The 24576-nt window shown below is 39.3% G+C and overlaps 2 protein-coding genes across 2 annotated transcripts in view; one reads left to right on the top strand and one right to left on the bottom strand.

The window, feature by feature from the left end:
* Window positions 1-24576, bottom strand: part of LOC137137365 (uncharacterized) — a 113010-nt gene that overhangs the window by 26387 nt on the left and 62047 nt on the right. The gene's annotated exons all lie outside the window — the stretch shown is intronic.
* On the top strand, window positions 114-13714 carry LOC137137364 (uncharacterized). The gene is made up of 9 exons (XM_067523543.1): window positions 114-154; window positions 1590-1743; window positions 5366-5410; window positions 5637-5879; window positions 5980-6207; window positions 11441-11515; window positions 12016-12081; window positions 12999-13043; window positions 13195-13714. The coding sequence occupies exons 2-9, from the start codon at window positions 1713-1715 to the stop codon at window positions 13200-13202; spliced, it is 741 nt and encodes a 246-aa protein (XP_067379644.1). The 5' UTR covers window positions 114-154; window positions 1590-1712; the 3' UTR covers window positions 13203-13714.

Genomic DNA, 24576 nt, shown 5'->3' with positions numbered 1-24576 from the left:
CACTTCCCTGTTTAAACACTCAGCACATCATTGGCTGAGCTCCACATTGCCGCGATGATGTCATGGTGAATATAAAGAGGAGGGTGTGAGGTTATTCACTTTAATGGATTTCAGATGTGGTGTCAAACAGCATCAGGTGGCTCCAGATACTATGGTAAGTTTTTCTGATGTGTTTTACTAGTAAAGTAGAATCATGTAGACATTAAATATGACTATATGTAACAAGGTGAATCTGTTTCAGCACCTTATTGTTTGTTTGTATGAAGGTGAAGGGAAGTGTTAGTGTGATGGTTTAATGGTGGACTGCAGTGAGTGAACTGATAAGAGGTGGTTGAACGGCATATGCAGCAGGTTTGTTGGCTGACCGGAGTATTCCAGGCTGAAGTGAGTGGTCCAGCCAAAGCTAGTGGTGACTCAGTAAACCCACTACGTGACACAAGTCTTAATAATAGTCTCTTCAGTAACTGCAAAACGGTCACAACGTGGACCTGTGGTGTCCTGTGTTACTTGGACTCTGTCCTATACCCTGATGAAAGTTACTGACCCCTCCATGTCTCCTCTTGGTGTAACTAGTGTTATTTAATTGAATTGGGCTCATGCAGTTTTTTATTTATTATGTTAGATGTGATAAATTGTTCTCCGTGTTATTCCTTCTTATATGTGTGCTATTAGTCTGATTGAGTCAAACTTAGCTGATCCTCAGTAACTTCATCAGTCAGACCTCTGTGGTAGAGTGGTTAGACAGAAGCCATAGCGTGTTTGCAGTTTGTCCACCAACACTTAAAGGGAGGACAATATTCTGTGTCTGATGGGATGCACTGCTCATCATTCAGCTAATAAAATCCCTATTTGAAGCATAATTGGGGTACATCATGCTGTGGGGGGCTTCTCAGCAGCAGGGCCAAGGAGACTAGTTAGAACTGGTGCAAGAATGAATGCAGCCAAATAAAGAGGCTTACTTCAAGAAAACCTGCTCCAGGGGACATCAGATCTGAGACTGCAGTGGTGGTTCAGCTTTTAGTACAATGATGACCTGAAGCAAACAACCAAGACAACACTGGAGTGTCCTCAGAAAATATCTCTGACTGTCCTTGAGTGGTCCAACCCTTACAATGAGGGTTAATGACAGGGTGCAGAGAGAGGAGCTGTGGTATTGTATGAGGACGTCTGGAGTTTCAGAGAAGTATGTTAGAGTGGTGCAGATAAATTCAGAGGCCAGATTGAGGTGGTTTGGACATGTTCAGAGGAGAAACTGTGAATATATCAGTAGAAGGATGCTGAGGTTGGAGCTGCCAGGCAGGAGGTCTAGAGGAAGAACAAAGAGGAGATTTATGGATGTAGTGAGAGAGGACATGAAGTTAGTTGGTGTGAGTGAAGAGGATGCAGAGGACAGAGTTAGATGGAGGCACATGATTCACTGTGGAGACACCTGAAAGGAAACAATCGAAAGGAAAAGAAGAAGGAGACAGTGAGGATCAAACCTGAAGAGTGTTTATCTGTTTTTTTAAATAATTCACAACAATAACTGTTCATAGATCTGCCAAGTTAATCTGCTGTCATTTAACATCATATCCACTCTATAAATTCAGGTCACTCTTCTCTCAACTCTACACTGAGCATCAGCCAGCGACTGGTTTGAAGTTATTAACAGGAAGTGTTTATTCTGAAGTCGTCTCTCTGCTGTTCAGACATTTAGTCGTCATCCCGACAACATGAAGACCTCATCTGTTTGTCTGATCCTCAGTGAGTCAAACACACACTTTCTACATTCATTTATTTGATACACAGAAAACCAGAGATGGGAGTAAGTTATGCATGTGCAGGTCACCAGCAAGTCTCAAATCATTTTGGATTGAGTAAAGAAAGTACAGTTATACCCTAATTTCCACATTTAAATCTTTTGGAAGACTGTGGTCTCAAATTGTGAGATGACAATTGGCAATTCAGTTTGCAAAGTGTCTAATCAGTCCTCAATTTAGTTTAAAGTATTTGGATAAAGAATTTAAATAAAAGCTAAATCAAATGCAAAAGCTTTTTGTAGTGGCAATTCAATTTGCAGTGTAGTCATGCCATTTTAACATGCATTATGAAATTAACAATTTTGTATTAAAATTTGCAATTCAATGTCCAATTCAATTGAAATTATTTTAATAAAAAAACCTGAATAAAAGCTAAACCAACTGCAAGTCATACTGCCATGGTTTTCTGGTTTCTTTTTTCATAAGTGCAGTCAAACAGCGCCCCCTCTCTGTTTGGTAATAAATCCATAGCATGTGTTGGTAAAATAGGTAGAAACCCACACACCAATGCTGCTATGCAGCTGGCCAATACTCACTGTGAGAAACTAAAGGACACTTCAACATGAACCCACAACCCAGTGGTTGGTGCAGAGCCAGCTCGAGCCATTTGGTGCCCTAGGAGAGATTATAGATTATAGAGGTGGGTCATCCCAGGTGCTGCTGGGGTTCTGCCTTAATGAGAGGACTCACAGATTGCATTGCCATTTGAGTTCTGACACGTTGGCAAACCGTGATGACAACTGAAAACGCAAATAGAGAGGGGCTCTGTTTAACAGCACATTTGAATAAAGACACCAGAAAACCATGGCGATTTCATATGCAGCGGATTTAGCTTTCATTCAGTTTGTTTAATCAATATAATTCAAACTGAATTGAAGATTGAATTGCAACCTTTACTCAGACACTTGGACAAGCTAAAGTTCAGCTGGTTTAAATTGGTTTTTCATGTTTTGAGGCAATAAAAATAAAAGCATGATTGTTATTTATTTTCTCAAACATTACTATTAAAACCCCCTTTTTACTGTTTGTTAAAGTAAGTACAACAAATGAGGGCTGTAATGTAAAGTGGAGCCTCTTATCCTCTACTTATCTGTAGTTATACAGTGGTTCCACCTATTCACACGCATCACTAATAAGAAGTGGTGAACGTAAGTACATTTGTCACGTACCAGTACTTTACTTAAGTAGATTTAATTATGGCTACTTTGACTTTTACTCCATCACATCTAAGAGCAAACATCTGTAGTTTTTACTTCTCTACATTTCTAATTGCAGTTGCGTTACACGTTACAATAACGTTTTTTATGAGTCACAAGCAACAAGGAATCGCTTTATTAAACCAGGTGCTTGCAGGCTGTTAGTCCCTCCATCTGTAGCCTTAAATAAAAGACGTAATGGACATATTAGCAGTACTCAAACTGAGCCCGTACTCAGTGACTGTACCCTTTAGCGTGCTGTGATGAGTTTGGCTTGTCCACAGAGATCTGCGTTCACTGTTCAGGAGCGCAAAGCCCCAGACTGCTGAATCCATTGTAAATTTGCCTTCAAATGGGATCATTGAAGACGGTGTCAAAGTTGATCAAACAATATAACGACCAGCGCTCCAAACGTTTTCTTAACTGAACTTGGCGTTGCCTCCCTCTCCATCTTTTTGCCATGCGGTCAGAAAGGGGCAGATGTGAAGCTGAGTAAAGCCAGGACATAGCTGCTTCCTTCTGATTCACACATAAATGACTAATTTAATAAAGAGATTTTTTTTTTTGTCCTCCTGTCCTCTGAAGTGCTCAGTGGGCTTACAACCATGCACCTTGTTTACTTGGATTAAATCAGGTGCAAATAACAAAATATTTCTACAAGAGAAGCACAGACATTTGCTCTCATATTTTGTCCTTGTCAAGAGATTTCTGTGGCTCTTTGTGCTGTGCATCCTGACGTTTTATCAGTGGTTGATTTATGAAATTACAGTCTTAATTTGGCTGTTACTGTCAAGGGGACCTGGTGGCTCAGTGGTAGAGCATTGGGTTGGATGCAGAAGGCTGCAGTTTCGGAGAAAGAAAGAAAGAAAACAAGACAGGTAGCTAACATGAAACACAAGGATATACATAAGGGATAACTAAAATGAATCATAAACCGAGCAAACCAAAACCTCGGACAGGGAACAGAGTTCAAAAACCAGAGTCCGGAATCCAAAGACAGAAGACAAGAAAACCAGGGTGAAAAGATGTGTTATCCAGGAGTTAGAGGGTGAGTAAGGCGGGAATCTGAAACCTATACTAAATCTAAATGGATAGACGGGGAAAACTAAAGAAATTAACAAACAGGTAAACACCAAATAAAAGACACGGATGAGAAACATAAAACACTAAAATGGAATGAACACATGGATATGACAAAGAAAACTAATAAACAGGAACTCAGGGGAGGCAGACATGAACAAATTGAACATAAAGCACTGGCAAATAGAATAAACACAGAAGCATATCTAAAACATGAAATAACCAGGACCAAATAAGTGGAAAATAACAAGAGGCTAGATCAAATCACTGAATTCAACAAAAGGCAAACCTCAGACCAAAACTACACAGAAAACACAGAGTACAGGATACCAAAGTCCAAGATACAAGAGTCCAGATTTCCCAAGAGTTCAAGAAACATAAGTTCAGGCTTTACCAAAAGTCCCAAGTCTACTGTGGGGTTGGTGAGGACAATAACAACGACAGCAGTGACCACAAGGATCTGCCTGGAAGTAAGGGGAAGACTGAACTTAAATAGAGGAGGGAACAGGTGCAAACAATGAGGGACAATGAGGGTAAAGCTGGGCAAAAGGAACCAGGCACAGGAAGTAAGGAGAAGGGGCCACAAAATAAAAGTCCAGAAACAGGAAATGCACTGTGATCATGACATCCCCTGCAGCAGTGATGTCTGGATGTTGTTACAAGCACTGGAGAAGTCTAAAAACATGAGTCTCACAGTACTCCCAGGGGACTCCAGGGGACTCCAGGGGACTAAAGGGGGATTAGGGCCCAATGCAGCAGGTAGAAAAGAGTTTCATTCTACCTTTTACTTCATCACACAGTGTCTGAGAGCAAATCTTTCTATGTCTAAGTGGAGGTGAGAGGTTTGCTTCCAAGGGTTATTGAGGTTTGCTGATCTGAGTCCAAATAATTACACATATGTGTTATATACGTAGTCATACAATGGTCATGTGATCTGAACTAGACTGGGCCATTATCAAAACCTGTAATATTTAAAATACATTGTTTTATTAGTGGAGTATTTTTACTTTAGTACTTTAACTGAAATTTAGATAATCTGCTTAGTACTATTACTTGAGTAAAAGACTTGTGTTAGTACTTATAGTAGAGAATATTTTAGGCCAATACTTACACTTTTACGTGAGTATTGAGTTTTTGTACCACCACCTCTGCACACACAGTGCATGTGATAACATGTTGCTTTGTATGAGGTGCCTTTAGTGTCCTCTGGTCTTTTGGACCTCTATCTTTTAATGTATACTTTCATTATGTGTCCTCTGAGCTTCAGTGACCTGTGTCCTCCTGTTCCAGGTGTGTCTGTTCTCCTGCTGCTGTCTGGACTCACTGTTTCTGCAGGTGAGATGATGGATGAAAACATGAATGAAACTAAAGTCCTGAACATTTAACATTTACATTTGTCCATCAGTGCAGTGATGGATGTGAAACCAAGGATGTAGAGACTCAGTAACTTTCCACCTGGTCCTAACAGTAACATGTTACAGAGCCAGTAAGGACTGATTTCATTCTCTGAGAGTCTGGATTAACACTGGACCCTGTCTCTGTTTGTGTCTCTGGTGTTCAGATCATCGTCTGGTCCTGAAGTTCTCTGAGGATCCTGTGATGACAGGAAGTGATGTCACTCTTCAATGTAAAAAGACAAAGGGCGACTTTGTCGAAGCTTATTTCTACTTCAATGAAAACCTCCTTCAAACTGACCTTAATGTCGGGTTCACCATCCACAAAGTGCAACGTTCTCATGAAGGTCTCTACTTGTGTTCTACTGATCTGTTAGGAAAATCTCCTGAGAGCAGACTGAGGGTCAAAGGTCAGGACACTGACATCACTTCCTGTTTAAAGATATCAAGTAACCTGCTGACCTGATGATAAGCTGATCACTAAACCAGATTCTCCTCCTCTGTCTACAGATCCTCCTACAACCTCTGCTCCTCCTCACACCACCACATCATCTACAAACTCTAACCCACATACCATCACTGTCAGTACTTCTACTTTAAAATCTTATGTTACTTCTAATTTCTCCCAAACTTCTCTTTTCTCCACCTCTCTCCTGGCTCCAGTTGTAGCAGCTCTGGGTTCTCTGTTTATTCTGGTTCTTGTCGTGGTTGGACTGAAGCTGTTGCGGAAACAAACAGGTATGTTAACTGTCTGATATGAATAACAGAATTGAACTAGACTGGTCTCTGCCATCCTGCCACTACATTACATACACAATACAATTTGGTGAGTCTGAAATCCTATATTGGGTCATCTGGTATCTTGAGAGAGATGAAGAGCTGTGTCTATTGATATTTATTAAGAAATGATGCTGCTATTTTCAAAGTTCCTTGGCTAATTTCTTGGTACAGTGCCCCATCTGGCTTTCTAGAAGGCACCTGTCTGACTGATGCACATTGTCTACAAAACCAAAGTTGACATTCTTTTTACTTTCTCATAAATAGTGGAGTATTTCTTCTTATTTTAGTTTCTTCTTCTTCTTCTTTCTGTATGACCTGGGAACATGAAGGTCCTTATAAACGAAGGTTCAATAAACTGAATTCAGTGCGATTTCTTACTAGCATGTGAATTTTGTTTTATATTTTGTTATATATTTGTATCACATGTCTATTGTCAATTTACTCATTTTCTATAAAGTAGTTTGAATAACTGTTTAACTAGCTGTACTTAACCAAACTAAATTTCTCAATATGTTGGCCTTGCTGTTTTCTGGTGTTTCTGCTTCAACAACTGCCCAATGTTAAAAAGGCCTAAGCCAATAACAGGAGATGCAGGAATAACTCAGTTTTCTCTGCTTTTGCCTTTTGTTTATTGAAGCTTTCTTCATTAAAAAAACAGGCTCAGAATAAGATCGAAACAGTTGAAACAGAATCGAAACAGGATTGAAAAAGATTGTAATTATGTGTAATGTTACAAAGAGAAAGTAAAAAGAAAAATGCAATGTAACATTATAGTATATCCACCAACAATATGAGCCATTTAATCTCACAGCAATGTTACAGGTTAAACATAATTTGAAAAGAAATACAGTATCATGTACACTTTATAGAATCATTTCATATGCACATGGCTAATTAGCACCATGCTGAATACGAGTAAAACACTCATTACATTTGATACCATAGGTCATACAAATACTGATAATACAAACCTAAAACATGTTGTAAACAAATTAGTTCTTCTTCTTTTCCTTTCAGCTTCACAACCGTCTTGAATATCTTTCCTTTCATTCTCACTGATACTCTTCTCCACACTCTCCGTTATTCTGAACCGTTGACCCTAAGTACTTAAAGTACTTAAAGTCCTGCACCTTCTTCACCTCTGCTCCCTGTAACCTCACTGTTCCACCTGGGTCCCTCTCATTGACACACATGTATTCTGTCTTACTGCGGCTAAGCTTCATTCCTCTGTTTTCCAGAGCAGACCTCCACCTCTCTAGATTTTCCTCCACCTGCTCTCTGCTCTCACTACAAATCACAATGTCATCTGCAAACATCATAGTCCATGGAGATTCCTGTCTAACCTCATCTGTCAGCCTGTCCGTCACCAGAGCAAACAAGAAGGGGCTCAGAGCTGATCCTTGATGCAGACCCACCTCCACCTTGAACTCCTCTGTCACACCTACAGCACCTCACCACAGTCTTACAGCTCTCATACATGTCCTGCACCACTCTAACATACTTCTCTGCCACTCCAGACGTCCTCATACAATACCACAGCTCCTCTCTCGGCACCCTGTCATACGCTTTCTCTAAATCTACGAAGACACAATGCAACTCCCTCTGACCTTCTCTGTACTTCTCCATCAGCATCCTCAAAGCAAATACTGCATCTGTTGTTCTCTTTCTAGGCATGAAACCATATTGCTGCTCACAAATGTTCACCTCTGCCCTTAGCCCTGTCCTGAAGGCCAAACCTTTCCATCACATTCTCATCACCTCTGTTCCCTTCACCTACATGTCCATTGAAATATGCACCAATCACCACTCTCTCACCTCTGGAGATGCTCTGCATCACTTCATCTAACTCACTCCAGAATTTCTCCTTCTCTTCTAACTCACATCCTACCTGTGGGGCATAACCACTCACAACAATGAGCATCAACCCTTCAATTTCCAGCTTCAGACTCATTGACCTGTCTGATACTCTTTTCACCTCTAGAACATTCCTCACAAACTCCTCTTTCAAGCATGTCTTTTACGTCGGATGACCTTCCTGACACAACCCTCTGCATTTATCCAGACTTGGGACTGACACAAGAAGACACTGGCTTGTGTCCCCTTATGAATGCATTGTTGTAACCAAATTAGTTAGCTAACCATATCACCATAGCAGTAGTTTACAAAATCTTACATACTAATATCATCCCTTCGGTTAACCACACTGATGAATTGTCCCCTTCTTATTCCGGTTGAGTTAAAAGAGTAAAACAGGCTATAAGAGACTTTTCAACACTTTTAAATTAAATTCAACCTATAACTCTGCATCTGCTCTCTGCTGCAGCCAGATCACCTCTACTGCACGATTGTTTTTCATGTCCCCAGAACTGCACTTACATAGTCACCTAACCTTCCTTTTAACGTTGTTTACCTATCACTCCTCCTCTTCTCAATTACAATTATTTATATATGTACCCTGTTTTTCATTAATTTTGTGTTTTATTTATCCCATTTTAGGTTAACATTACTTTTTCAAATTTTAACTTCACACCTCCCACTTGAGCTCGTGGTTATTTAACCCAAGGACATCACATCTTTTTATTGCTCTTCTGCAGGAAACAAAACAACCAGTCACCTGACATCTTTGAAAAAAATGGTGGCATCTTGGTAATGTTATTGATGTTTTTCCTTGTGGGATCCTTATGAGCTGGTTTCAACACTGAGACCAGGTAGCTTGGCTCAGAAATTCCATTCTCTTCCAGGAGTCCTAATTATTTACTAGCACTGTTTTTTTTTTTTTACCACTGTAGTGTTAGTAATGGCTTTCCTCTAACCTTCTGCCAGCCCTGGAGACAGCTTATTTAAGAAATTCACCTACTCATCAATTAAGTCCTTTACTGTCTACCACTTCTTGAACCATTGTCTTTCTTATATTGTTCTCTTGGACACAGAAAGAAATGATGGTTTGAGGATCCCACCTTCTTGCAGTCTTTATTCTTGTGGTGCAAAAATAAAGGGGGCACCTGGACACTTACAGCATTATAAACCCTTTTCATTCTGGTTTCAGATCTGTATATAATACTGTGACAGCATGTTTGAAAGTTTTGCATGACATTAGGTGTGCATTTGATGAGGATTACTGTGGTGTAGCTGTGTTCATAGATCTAACAAAAGCCTTTGATACAGTTGATCATACCCTGTTTTTGAACATCTTGATAAAGCTTGGTATTGGTGCTGACGCTGTCAACTGGTTTTGGAGCTGTGACTGTGGCCGCTGTGGCGACCCTGAATGTACGGGATAAGCCGAAGGGACAAAAGAAAACTATTTGTATAGAATTTGTAGATTTATACAAGTATTTAGGTTTTTGATTGGACAGAAATCTCAATTTTGAATACCACATTGAGTCATTATGTAAAAAACTTAAATTCACACTTGGTTTCCTTTACAGGCTTAAGTCATGTTTTTCATATTCTGCTCATAAACGTTTGGTTATTGGTTTGTTTCAGTCACAGCTTGACTACGGTGACTATGGTTTTGCTTGTACTTCAGTTCCGGCTTAACTTGATCCTTTGTTCTTTGGTTACAGAACACATTACTGTGTGCTCTATAACCTGGTTAGTTGGACTTCTCTTTCCAATCGCAGGAAGTAGCACTGGTACATTTTTATCAGTGAGATATAATGAGGTAAACTACCTCATTATATCAAGTCTACATTTGTCCCTGTGCAATATTCATACAATCTGAGATCCACTAACCAGCTTCGTTTAAAGTTCCCAGCTGTGAGAACTGAAGCTGGTAGAAAACTTTTATCATATTTCCGTCCTTGTTCATAGAACGATTTGCAGACCCAAAGTTTTTCATCTTATTATCCTCTTTTAAAAAGAAATTAACTGCAATTTACACCACTTCCTGTTCCTGTTTTTAGTGATTGTTTTTATTTTATTTTGTCTTTTTTGTTTTACTTTACTGTATTTGTGTCTTACTGGTTATGTGATCAACGTTACTTTTTTTAAAGAGGTTTTTTCACTTCACATGCACACGGCTAACTAGCATACCATGCTGAATACAATTACATTTTACACTATATACCACACAAAAACTGATAGCAAAAACCTAAGACATGTAACCAAATTAGTTAGCTAACCAAATTACCATACCAGTAGTTTACACAATCTTACATACCAGTAACATCCCTATGGTTAAACACACTGATGAAGCATCCCCTTCTTATTCTGAGTTAAAAGAGTGAAACAGACTTTTCAACACTTTCAGATTAAATTCAACCTACAACTCTGCATCTGCTCTCTGCTGCAGCCAGGTCATCTATACTACACGTTTGTTTTCCATCTCCCCGAAAACCATGCTTACAAAGTCACCTCCCTTTCCAATTAATGTTGCTTGGCAACCACTCCTCCTCTTCTTAATTACTATTATTAATACACCCCCTCCCCTTTTTCTTGCCATTTTATGTTTTTTTTTATCCAATTTTAGGTTAACATTACTTGTACAAGTACAACTCATTCCCTGTAATTGGTAGTTGTCAAAGTTATACTTTCAAAAAATGTACTATTAGACCCTGTTACTGAAAATTCTAATTTATATATAGTTGTTTTTGTTTTACATACCCTTCTGTTTTAAACACATTGAATTTGACATAAAGTTATGGATATTGCAGGTTCATGCTCCCTTTGAATCTTTATAACTATATAATATTTAAATATTTTTAGATATATAGATCAGTTGTAGATCATCCTCAAAAAAAATTATTTATAATGTAATGCACAAAAGTGACAAAGAACAGACAAAGATTGGAAGTAATAACTTTCCTTCCCCAAGTTTGAACGTCTCCAGTTCTAATCTACGTGCCCACTGCAGTCTTTGTGTGGAGTTTCTGTCAACCTCTCACCATATCACAGCTGGGAAAGAATTCAGCCCCCTATGACCCTGAACAGAATATATAAACCTGCTTTGAGCTGGTGGGCATAAACACACAAAACACAAGAAACTGAAGCCCTCCACTGACCTGGGATCACCATAATCTGAAATGACATGTCATCTAATTATACTGAACTGAATACTGTGAGTTACTAATGATAGTGAGCCAGATAGTTACATACCTGTTAACCAGTTCACACCTCTATATGCTAGTTTCCTCTATACAGCTCTATACAGCTAGTTTTGTTCACTATGTGTTTCTCCCTCTTCACTCAGGAAGGAACAGTTCATCTCCTCCAGGTGATGTGACCTATGCTGATGTCAACGTCAGACAGACAGCAAATAAAAGAGGTAGACTGTGTGTGGGGAAAGGGGAGGGTGGGGTTGTCAGTGAATGATTGTTTGCCATAACTTCTGGATTCAGGGAGGTTTTTTTAAATGTGGTGTAATTATTGCAGTTTTCAATGATGTTGGGACTGTGGCACTCTGGAGAGAGTGATTAATTATGAGGGGGCTTATGTCTGAGACATTAGCTTTTACCAAGGGAGGGGGTCCAAGGGGCATGTTGAGGGTCTCATCCTCTGTATGATAACTTCTTCTTTCACTGTAGTGGCAGAAAACTGTGACAGGCAGCCTTCTGGTCTTGAAGTGGGCAGGTCTGGGCCTCAAGGATATTCTGGAGGCAGTTGTTATACTATTCCACTAGTTGAGGAGAGTTGTGGGACAATGGAGAGATGTCAGCATTTAAATCAGAGAGATTTAGCTTTTTCACATTGTGGGTTGGAAAATGATGTATATGAAGGGAAGTCCATTGAAATGATTCCATGAAATGGAAATGTTCTCTCTTTCAGGTCCTACTGAGGTCACTTATGGTCAGGTTGTTATTAAAAATCATAGGAAGACTGGCAGGAGGACTGGTAATCACACACACACACACACACACACACATCTACTACTATTACATCTATCAAGAAAGTGTCTGAAAGGTGAAAACTGACTAAGAAGTCTCTGAATTTCTATGGTCCCCACGATGCCTCACAAATAGAAGTTCATTACATATTTTTTAAATGTTTGTTGAAACACTGAGCATTGAACATTTTTCCATCATTAAGATCTTAATATTTTTTGCTTTTTTGCCATATGATTGAGAGTTGATGTAAACCAGATTTATTCTTAACAGCCTCTAGTAGATTGTTCAAATACTGAAATCCCCTTTTTTCCTCTGTGCTAGTGGTAGCTTTAAGGTAATTTCCTCAAAAAAGCTGCAGATTTGGATGAACTGATTAGATTTTAATGGTCAGAGGTCAAAAGTCACTTGACTAGTTGTAAACTGCAACTTGGCTGGTTTGTGAAGGCATACAACTGTGCAGCTGGGGTTTGTTTTATATCAACCAGCTCTAAGGTTGGTCTTGAGTCCTGACTGATGTTGGGAAAGGGAAATGTAGCAGAAACTTCACTGAATAAGCCGTCAGCATGATCTGTAAACAAACTTAGTGTGTGGCTTCTTACTGAGCCCAAACTCAGTGATCACAGATTGTCTTTCTGACCCAAAACTAAAAAAAAATCACTAACTAAAAATTATAAAAGTGAAAGATTATATTTGTATAAATAGTGCTGTTAATTGTTGATGATCCAGAATAAAACAGGTCCATGTCCTGTTGTTTCAGATTATTTGTGAAATTGGTAGATTAAATATCTGAAATTTGATCATTATGTTGCCATATACTGGCAGGTGCACACACACATACTCTACATGCAAGTGACTGCAAGCTTGACTTTTTCATCAACGCATACATGATGGTTTATACTGTAACACTGTGTGTTTGTGTTACAGAGCAGCCATCTGATCCAGATGTTACGTATTCATCAGTGAGAGCAGGTAACGTCACATAGACATGATTTATATAGTGTGTGTCTGATTGTGGGAATGTTAGAAGAGATGAAGTATAATTTATAAATAAGACAAAACAAACCACAAATGTAAAGAGGCTCAATATGAAATAACTGATGTGATGTTCGTATCTCAACAGGAATTTGAAGACGAAGTACAGACAGATCTTCACATTAGTAGCTGAATCAGTTGTCTTTTATTTGGAAATAGATGTTGTATTGCTGGACAATATTTTAATTTTGAGATGAGTTATTTATAGTAGTTTCTACTATAGATGTGTCAGTTTTATTATTTTACTGGTGAAATTATTTCTTGAATGTTAAAATTTAATCTTTTTTTTATCTTTAATTGCATTAATTATTAAAACCCTTACTTACTACTAGTTTAATAAATCAGTATATGAACTCAATATGTCAATATTCTCTCCAATTGTCAGTCTGTCCTGAAGGACAGGACAATCATATTACCTTTGATACTGTTGATGTTAGGTGGCATATTCTAAAATAAAAACAAGACAACTATTGGTTTTAAAATATTTTTTAAATGAAAGTCTACTAAAATAAAACATTTTATTTACATAGCACTAAACAAGGTGCTTGACATCAGCATAAAAGCAAATTGATCAATACTGTAAATGAAAACAACTCAAATCAATGTATATACACATATGTAATACTTCAAAAAGAAACAGAAAAGTGCTATAAGAAGAAGTGTTCAAGTGGTGTTGTGTCCATTTCATGAGAAACAAGTGCAAGAAAGAACAGGATGTTTTGTCGTTTTCCTTAAGATTTCAGTGCATAGGAAGTGGTGGAAGAGTTCCATTTTCAGCAGTTTTTTTTTATATTAATAGTGAGGTTGCTGAGCGTGAGGTAGCTTGTTTCACCATTGTGGGATCATTGAGCTGAAAAGTTTTGCTTGGTGTCTTTTGTGGGGTACTGAGACTACCAGACTGTGTGGGTGGGTGGGATTAGCAGATCTGAAAATATAGCTATGGTGTTAGTGGGCAATGTGGTCTGTCTATGTGGCTGAGAGAGGAGCTGAGCAGCACGGCAGGTGAACGTGACTGACAGACTGAGCCCAGATGAGGTGAACTGATAAACCACTTTTATTGTGTGAGCATAACTGTAAACACTCATTCACCTCAAGCTTTAGGGTTTTGACTTTGTGACACCAGATCACAAAAAACATCATATGGCCTTTTTAAAGGAGAGGAGTCTATGTAATTTTGCTATTAAAGAAATGTATTCATTTTCACTCAGTTGTCAGCTTAAACTAAGTCACCGTAATCCAACAGTCCTACAGTAAATCTTTCTTCATGAAGGTAAAAACTGCTCAGTGTAAAAATGCTAAGGTGTTTTCAAGCTTTGTATTAAGGTGGACCCAAGTGAAGACTGTGAGAGGAAGTAACTCATGGACCAGTTTATTGAAAACAAACACTAAAAAACGAATAAAGATTGTTCCTAACAGGAGGGTACAAGGTAAAACACAAGAGGTAACAAAACACACTGGGCTCCATGAAAACAAGGTAATATAAACAGGTGTGAACAATAATGACTGATAACAAAATGTAAAGCTGGTGAAAAGGACTGAGACAGGAAGACAGAGAAAAGGCTACAAAATAAAGGTCCAAGGCAGGAAGTGAGATGAAGGACCAGATCGTAACAGGTGTTGAAAAATAAAACAACACACTTGTAGCATAACGTTATTTATTTAAAATTGATTTATTAAAACTGGTAACAAAAAAGTATTTTTGAAGCACTGGTATCAAACTACCAGCATCAAACATTTTTTGACAAGACCCAGTACAAGATAAATAACTCTCAAGTCATCTGGTAGTTTATTCCAAAGAGCAGGACTGAAGTATCTGAAAACTTCATCTGAAGACCTGCACCCTATTGTGGGTACAGTTAGAAGATGACTCTCAGATGACCTGAGGAGTTTGGCTGGGCTAAAGTGAGCAGCCAGACCCCTCAGGCCATCTGCCAGTGGAGTTAAACCATTAGGTGTTTAAGCTGCTTTCCCACTGCATAGTACCAGTAAGCAGAATTTCGAAGTAAAATTTCTACTGAGAGCCAATGAAGACTTTAAAGAACTGGAGTCAAAAAAAATAATGACCCAGCTGTTGTCAAGTTGACAGGTTAACCTTATGGTGACCCCGTCCACTCTTAACAGTATTACTCTTCTTAAACTACTCTTCCATTGCATAGTACAGGCTCAACTCAACTCAACTCTACTCACTTTGGTTCATTTTCCAGTGCTAAGTTGAACTACCTGGTCATCATACTGCATAAAGCCACAGTGACATCACTGTCAATGTGACACAGGAAAAATTAGAATATCAAAGCAATTCCATTCCTGACTGAAAGTACAGGACTATTTGTCACAACAAGAAGATGTTTTTTCTTTTCAGAAGAGGCTGAAGGCAGGAAGACAAATAAGCTGAAAAATCAGCCAGGAGGGTTTTAGAAATACTCTGTTGGAATTTGGTTTAGATGATGAGATGACTGTGGTTGTAGTGACCAATCACCAGTCTGCAATATTTTCATGTCACCTTCTGCCTCGTGCCTCAGCTCATTTGGAACGCCCATGGAGGTGATACTAAAATTGGACCAGGCAGCTGGTCCTATCCATAACTCTTTTATTAGGGAAGCAGAAAAGGTGAGTAGAGTTGCTCTGGTACTATACAGTGGGAAAGCAGCTTAGTCTCACAAAACCCTCCACATGTTTGCCATCTTAGAGTAGGACCCACTTGCTATTTGCTATTTGAAGAAGTCATTGCAGTTCACTCCTACACCTACACTTAGAATTAACCCAACAAAGCACAATAGTGGGGCACAGAAATGTAAAAACCACTTGCTAATGTTGAAGATAGCTGAGGGTTAACTTCACTGTGGCCTGGTGAAGGAGAATCAGCCCAAGACACAGCAATGTCTTTTTTTGCTGAACAGAAAATTTGGAGTTCAATAAAATAAAAAAAAAACGAAAGAGTAACAAACTGCTCTGGTCTGCTTCAGACTGTATCACCATTACTTTATACTTGGTTCCATGTGAAAACTTGAAACTGCAGTTGACCATTGTCTTCTAGTAAAAAATGACTCAAAACTGAAGTTGCTAGTCTAAAAATACAAAAGACTGCAAAAATATCAAATCCACGAATACAAAAAATAACTGTTGGCTCTTCCTGACAGCAAAAGCAGCACCCATACGTAGGCAATCTTACATTCACAGGTTTTAGTGTAAAATGCACAGTACAATGAATGCAGAAATTTGACTTTTCACTGCATCTGTCTAAGAATTGTGGCAGGACACCACGTGTACTTCTCATGTACTAACAAGAACAAAAACATTAGGCACTAACATCGATCAAAATAACTTTAAACAACACTTCGCATTTCAGTCACATTTTACAGGATATTTACTTAAAAGTTCCAGGGGCAACATGGCGTTTTTCAGCGCGGCAGTAAACGTCATGACTTCCTGCTTTTTGGTAGCTCAGAGGTGTTCCCTGTATGCCTTACCCCAAAGGGGCAGAGATAGAAATTGCACTGCGTTTCCCACCTGGCTACATAAGGAAACAGCAAACAAAGAAATTGTTTTATGTGCTGGAACATGTTTTTGACAGATTGGTAATGACCACATCAGAATAGAAACATACTGTATATGTAAGAAGCACCTGGATAATTAATCTTGCTGATGCAGGGAAGCTGAGCAAAGGGGAGGCGTGAGAGAATGATTTGTAAAGTTTGCACTGACAGAATCGTCACATTACCAAACTGAAGTAAAATAGATGCAGTTTTATTTGATGATCTTTTCATTCACGGAATACATTTTACAGTCCTGTTAAAATGTATGTCTGGAAATTTTCTAAGTCTACATTCTTTTGCCTGGTGCAGGTCCCACAAAAGGGGAATTACCATAGAAAGTAGTGGGGCAATGATGCCAGTTTGCATAAGTAAGTATTGTCTTTTGGGTTGTCCTCTGTGCATGTGTCAAACCTCTTCTAGATCAGAACAAAAGGTCATGGAAATACGACTATAAAATCTCCATAACAACAGATTTAAACAAATGAACGTAACTATCTCATGAGCTAAAATGTTGGTAATAAATCCTCATTGCACAGGAGACTTTGTATGTACTGTATACTTATAGTTGGTGCTTCATGCTTCTAAATTACTGTTACACACTGAGGACAGTGTCATGACAGCAATAAACAAAGAAGACTCAAATCCTGCAGCTACTTGGTTTCTGGCTTTGTACTCATCTGGCACCCCTCTGGAAACTCCAATCTCATCCATGTAGATTGTGTCATCAAATGACCCCTTACGGGCACCGCGTTTGCTCCTAAAAATGCAATGTGGTTGTGTTACCTGTGTCTTGTGTGCTATTTGTGGTTTCAAGCCCCTTGTTCATATGACTGTTATGGTAGGGGGATATGAGCTGTGCCTGGATGTTGTGCTAGTTTGATTGCTGAAGAAAGGTAATTTCCCCAAATGTCTGTGCAACATTACATTTGAATAAAATGAGTGTGATCTTACATTTCATTATTGAGTTTTGATGATTTGTCACTCAAGTTTACACACCACCAAGAAACACAAGAGCATCAGTTTCAGGAATGTGCACGGCTAAAGTGAAAACTCCAGGACTGATTATTTCAAAGGCAAAGAACTGTTGAAAATCAAAGTGATCTTGGCCAGGTAATAGATGAAACTCTTTACTTTATTTTAAGATACTGGGATAATTATCTTGTTAGATTTCTTAACAATATCTTACACCATTAACTTAACCACTATGAAAGTATGAAAAATGGTCACTGATAAACCATAGCCAAATCCCATTTTTATTACACAAACTTTGAAGGACAAGGCACTGAGTGTGATCTCATGGCTGTTATCATGTAATTTATTTTAGACCAATGAATTAATTAGTTGGCACTTAGAGATATTTTGTAATGACTAAAATGTAAATGCTAAAGAATGACCTAAGCTGACGAAAAGTGGAAACGTTTAACCAGGAGTAGGACATTCAAATCAAACTGATTATTATGAGCATATACTTTGATATGACACATTTGATGTGCATATGTCGTGCCCTGGTCCCCTTCTCTTGACTGTTATACTTCCACAAAGGCCATTCCTGATGAAACATCTTCAGAATGTGGAAGGATTAACTTGGCATCCAGATGAAGCTGGCAAATGTAATTTTTATTTGTTATTGGTGAAGTTCTGTCTGATAATAGAAACAGAAATGTACATGTAAACTAATAATATACATTAAGTGATATCACCTTAACACTTGGTACATTTTCAGTGGTGTGAAAACTTCAGAAATCTTTTGGTTGGTTCTGTAGCCATCTGCTGGTGATGCTCAGCACTGCTCTTTGAAGTCACTACTGTCACCCAACATTAAATTTCAAATACATGTTGTACAAAACGGTGAAGGTGAGATAATGTGAATTGCACTGAAATAACCCATGTTATCACTGTTTTGTTTATTTAAACTGCAAAATTAAAAAGACAAAATGTCAACTGGCCTTTTCTCTTCCTACGTGGAAACATTATATTAGTTTCTTCAGTCTGACTGAAAGTTGGTAAGGGGTCCCAGTTATATACTCTATGTTTGTTTCTCACCTGGCCTAGACTTGTTAGGTAAATAATTGTTGATGGGGTTACCGATATCCACAATCAAACCCTTGCAGATGATCCAAAACGCAGCAGCTCGCCTCATTTTTAATCAGCCAAAAAAGACCCATGTCACACCACTTTTTAGATCTCTACACTGGCTTCCTGTAGCTGCTCACATCAGGTTCAAAGCTCTGTCTCTTGCTCACAGGGTGGTTAACTCGACAGCTCCCGCTGACCTCAACTCACTCATTCAAGTCTACAATCCTTCCCCCTGGCTGCAGTCTACCAACGAACGACGTCTGGTGGTCCCAGCACCGCATAGAAGACACCAAGCAAAACTGTTTAGCGCAATGATCCCACGATGGTGGAACGAGCTACCAAACTCTGCACACTCAGCTGACTCTCTCCCAATATTCAAAAAACTGCTGAAAACAGAACTCTTCCGCATCTTCCTATGCACTTAAATCTCTTAAAAAAAAACAAACAAAAAAAAAAAACAACAACTTTCTGCTCTCTTGCACTTGTATCTCGTGAACTGTGAACACTTTTCTGATAGGACTTTGCTTTGATGTTTTCTCCTTGAATTAGATTCTTGCTGCCTTGTACCTCACTTGTAAGTCGCTTTGGATTAAAGCATCTGCTACATGACTAAATGTAAATGTAATGTAAATGTAATAATAGGGGATGTCTTATAGCTTTGTATAAGCCATGTATATATTTTGGTAATACAAGGCCAAATACACCTGGTGATAATGTGGAGCAAAACAGAAAGTCTAACTTTTATTCACTTTGTGTTTCTTGTGTTTTAGTCACAATTTTCTTTCTTCTGTGTTATCAAAGTACTGTAATGACTAGAAAAATGCCTTAAATGTTGATTCAGGGTCCTCAACAAATCCCTTTGTGGCTTGCCCATCTCATGAAAAATGGTTACCTTGGGAAGCAAACATGCAAATCTGAGTGTCCTAAACTCAGAATGCAAAATGATCCACTGGAGACATCATTAGCTGAGGCAGAGCTGAGCACCATAACAAAGGATCATCTGATCATGATTTGCATTAATCCTGTATATTCTGTGCAGAATTATTTTGTCCTGTGTTGCTCACTATGTTACTAGTCAGTAACAGAATCCCATAAAAAGTTTTCTTACTATGGGCATGGACCTATACTTTTTAGTAAAATTGTGTGTAGCTGAATGAGTGTTGGAAATCCTAGGCTGGCATTGGTTACTGTGGCCTCACATCTTATAAGTGTTGCCTCTTGTCTGCTCAGTAAACAAAGAACTAGGCATTGAGTAAAGTTAACTCTTTGATGCACATGAATTTCTTAAACATGTCTGTTACATCCCTAGGTGATGCAGACAGCACCTTATTCCATCTTTGGGATGAACCTATTTGAGCTGGGTTTTGAGCCCCCATGTTGTGTCTGGTATATATAGACCACCCTGTTACAATAAAAAATTTATTTGTCACTTAGCTGACTCTTTGGCAGGGATAATCCCTATATTTGACCGAGTTTTAATACTTCAGGATTTTAACATTTTAACATTCACCGTTGGCCAAAGACTTTTTAAATCTCATTGACACTTGTAATCTTGTGTAGCATGTGTATTAATGTAACAGATTTATATTTCACCAGAAATCCACCAGCTTCTTATGATGTTTTATTTTAATATGTGTTTGTCTCCGTATATTATTTATAATTTTTGAGGGAACATTTTATTTTATTTTCCACATGTGACCATTGACCAGTCATTGATGTCACTTCCCACCGATTTGTGCTGCTTTCCTCAGTCGGCCAGTGGTCTTGCTGAGGAGAGGTCCGTGTAGGAGCCTGATCAAATAAAGTTGCTGTACTGAGGTTTTATTTTATTTTACACAGAATTTTGATTTCCCTTCCAGTTGGCTAAACAGCTGTGGTCCTCACTTCATTCCTCACAACACAACGCAGGTTTTTTCCACAAAAAGAAGAGGTTTCATTTGAGGCACCTGCTATACTTGTACAGTTTGTGTCTGATCCCACACAAGAACTTGGGCAAACTCTTGATTTTGCCTTAACACAAGGTTTTAATGTTTTTAACCTTGAAGTCTGTGATGCTGTTTTCAGACCCTAAGCACGTTGTATTTGACATGCTCCTCCTTGTCATACAGTCAAATCAGGCGCTGTCATGTTATTAACTCCTCCATTGCTGCTCAGTTCTCCACTGCACTCAGTCATAACCCAGTCATTCTATTCTGGCATCTCTCCACTGGCTGCCCATTCACTTTAGGATCCTTTATTTGTTTTTCTCCTGGAAGTGCTGAGGTCCAAGCAGAAGCTCAGAGGGGACAGAGCCTTTGCTGTTGCTGCACCTAAACTATGGAATGTCCTACCTCTGCAAATTAGGCAGGGCCCTTCATTGTCTGTATTGAAAACTCATCTGAAAAGCCATTTTTATTCTCTGGCTTTCAACCCAGCATGAGACTCTGTTCCTGTTCTATTGTTTGATTGATTTGTTATTTTTTTTATATTGTTTTAAGTTTTGTTTTAAGGTGTTTTTGTGTTAAAGTGACAAATAATGATAAATTGATAAAGTTGAGTTGAGTTGAGTAATTTGTCAAGCCGGTTCCCTGTGCTTTGATTCAGGTGTTTAATACAACCTGTCAAACCATATTGGGAACTGTGGCTCCGCTGAAAACAAAGCTTTCTAAACACAGATATGAGCCCTGGTAAATGATGCTACGCGTGCTGCCAGGCGGGAGTGCAGGAGAGTTGAGCAAAAGTGTAAGAAAGACACGTTATAGGTGTTTTTATCAGAGAACTGTGAAAGCTGCTAGAATCAAGTATTTTTCTGATATTGTTTGTAACTGTCACAACCCTTGTATTCTGTTTAAAATCATAAATTCTGTTCTTAATGTCCCTCAATAAACCTGTGTGGAGAGCTCTGCTGAAGTGTGAGAACTTCATGAGCTGTATTATTCATAAGGTTGTGAGCACTAGGGCCCTCATCAGACCTTCTTCTTATGACACTTCTCTATCACATGCTCTGCTGTTTTGGATCAGTTTGAGGTTGTCAGTCTGCCTTTTTTGGAAGAAATAATTGGTCTTATGAAGCTGGATCTCACCAACACTCCAATTCACTTCGTCTTTTTGGAGAGGTCTTCCCCACTTTGGCTCCATACGTGCTCAGTATTATTAATGGCAGCTTAGCAAATGGGACTGTACCTGTTTTAAGCATGTGGTGGTGACACCACTGATTACAAAGACTGACTTAGACTTTCCTGTGTTTTCAAATTTTAGGCCATAGTTATCATGACATAATTATGTCATGATAACTATATGGGGTGACTGTGGCACAGCAGGTAGAGCGGTCGTCCACCAGTCTCACAGTTGCTGGGTAGTGTAAGCTAAGTGTAACAACTTAGCAACTTAGCACCAAGTGAAATCTTTGTCTCTCTTTGCCTTCTAAGTTTTGTCATTCTCAAGACCCTGTCACAGGTTATTACAGGGCAGAGCAGTTGGAACAGGACAGGTCCAAATGTAAAATTAAGGGTTTTGGCATTGTCTTACTGGAAGTGTGGCAAGAAGTGCACACACTCAGACTAAGTCCTAGGAATTAAGTGACAGTGAGAGAATGGAGGAAAAAGAGGGCAAACAGACACAAGAGAGAATAGTAGATTAATCCAAATGTTAAGATTCTGAAAAGTATGTTGACAAAAGTCTTAAATGTTTGAAACTTTTGGTTCAGTATTTTGGTTTTCCTCCAGGAGGTTGCTTTAATAAAATACGCTAATAAAATTAGAGGAGAAAAATGTTAAATCAAGAAAAGAAACTGAGGCTAAAAAGAGAGTCACAAAAAGACAGATGTGTAACTTACATAATGTAAATATGTGAACAAAGAAAAATGTTTAGGGAAAGAAGACGACTGTGACAGTTGCAGTCAAAGTGTTGGTTACTGTGATCTAACTCTTTTGCTTCCTTATGCAGCCTCTCTCTCTTATTCCAGGAGCAGAAACTCATCACCTTTCTACAGTGAGATGTCTGAGATACGATCAGTGTTACTTCACATGTCTAATGTAACTGTTAATGGATGGAATGTTGTTAACTCAGTTACAATGTTACTTTTCCCAGATGGTTCTGCATCACACAATCCCACCACTGGAGAGAACCTGGAAGTGTCTAGGAGAGGTGGCAGTAGAGTTTCTGACTAGTTTGTTTAACAAGATCTTGGAGAGTGAGAGGATGCTGAGGACTGGAGGAGAAGTGTACTGGTGCCAATTTTTAAGAACAAGGGAGATGAGCAGAGCTGTGGCAACTACAGAGGAATAAAGCTGATGAGCCAAACAATGAAGTTGTGGGAAAGAGTATTGGAAGCTCAGCTAAGGGCAGAGGTGAACATTTGTGAGCAGCAATATGGTTTCATGCCTAGAAAGAGTACAACAGATGCAGTATTTGCTTTGAGGATGCTGATGGAGAAGTTCAGAGAAGGTCAGAGGGAGTTGCATTGTGTCTTTGTAGATTTAGAGAAAGCGTATGACAGGGTGCCGAGAGAGGAGCTGTGGTATTGTATGAGGACGTCTGGAGTGGCAGAGAAGTATGTTAGAGTGGTGCAGGACATGTATGAGAGCTGTAAGACAGTGGTGAGGTGCTGTAGGTGTGACAGAGGAGTTTAAGATGGAGGTGGGTCTGCATCAAGGATCAGCTCTGAGCCCCTTCTTGTTTGCTCTGGTGATGGACAGACTGACAGATGAGGTTAGACAAGAATCTCCCTGGACTATGATGTTTGCAGATGACATTGTTATTTGTAGTGAGAGCAGGGAGCAGATGGAGGAAAATCTAGAGAGGTGGAGGTCTGCTCTGGAAAACAGAGGAATGAAGCTTAGCCGCAGCAAGACAGAATACATGTGTGTCAATGAGAGGGACCCAGGTGGAATGGTGAGGTTACAGGGAGCAGAGGTGAAGAAGGTGCAGGACTTTAAGTACTTAGGGTCAACGGTTCAGAGCAACGGTGAGTGTGGAAAAGAGGTAAAGAGGCGAGTGGAGGCAGGTTGGAACAGGTGGAGAAAAGTGTCAGGTGTGTTGTGTGATAAAAGAGTATCAGCAAGAATGAAAGGAAAGGTGTTCAAGACGGTGGTGAGACCAGAGATGTTGTTCGGCTTAGAGACAGTGGCACTGAAGAAAAGACAGGAGGCAGAGCTGGAGGTAGCAGAGCTTAAGATGTTGAGGTTCTCTTTGGGAGTGACGAGGATGGACAGGATCAGGAATGAGTACATCAGAGGGACAGCTCATGTTAGATGTTTTGGAGATAAAGTCAGAGAGGCCAGATTGAGGTGGTTTGGACATGTTCAGAGGAGAAACTGTGAATATATCGGTAGAAGGATGCTGAGGTTGGAGCTGCCAGGCAGGAGGTCTAGAGGAAGACCAAAGAGGAGATTTATGGATGTAGTGAGGGAGGACATGAAGTTAGTTGGTGTGAGAGAAGAGGATGCAGAGGATAGAGTTAGATGGAGGCACATGATTCGCTGTGGAGACACCTGAAAGGGAACAGCCCAAAGGAAAAGAAGAAGGCTTTGCATCTGATGTTTTACATCAGAGGTCTGTTTTGTATGCATCTGGTGTACAGAGGTGCTGAGTTATATTCGTAAAGCCTCATTTTCCTCTTTGACAAGTATTTCACTCAAGCGCTGTAGGAAGTTGGGTGAGTCAGTCTTTCTTTTCCTTAAGTGCAGCTGGATCAGGTCAGCAGCAACTGCCCCTTTCAGTAGTTGCTCCAAATGAGCTCTATTCATGTTACTGTGAGTAAGGCCTCCTCTCTTAACAACCTTAGAGAAACAGAGCTCCAACCTTCGGAATCTGACAAAATCATATATGTTTCTCTCCAGGCTGCTGTTGCATCAGCCAGATTTTGCATCTGGATTACTGAT

The sequence above is a fragment of the Channa argus genome, chromosome 12 (assembly GCF_033026475.1).
Source record: "Channa argus isolate prfri chromosome 12, Channa argus male v1.0, whole genome shotgun sequence".
NCBI classification, from domain to species: domain Eukaryota; kingdom Metazoa; phylum Chordata; class Actinopteri; order Anabantiformes; family Channidae; genus Channa; species Channa argus.
This window is presented reverse-complemented; position numbering and strand designations above follow the sequence as displayed.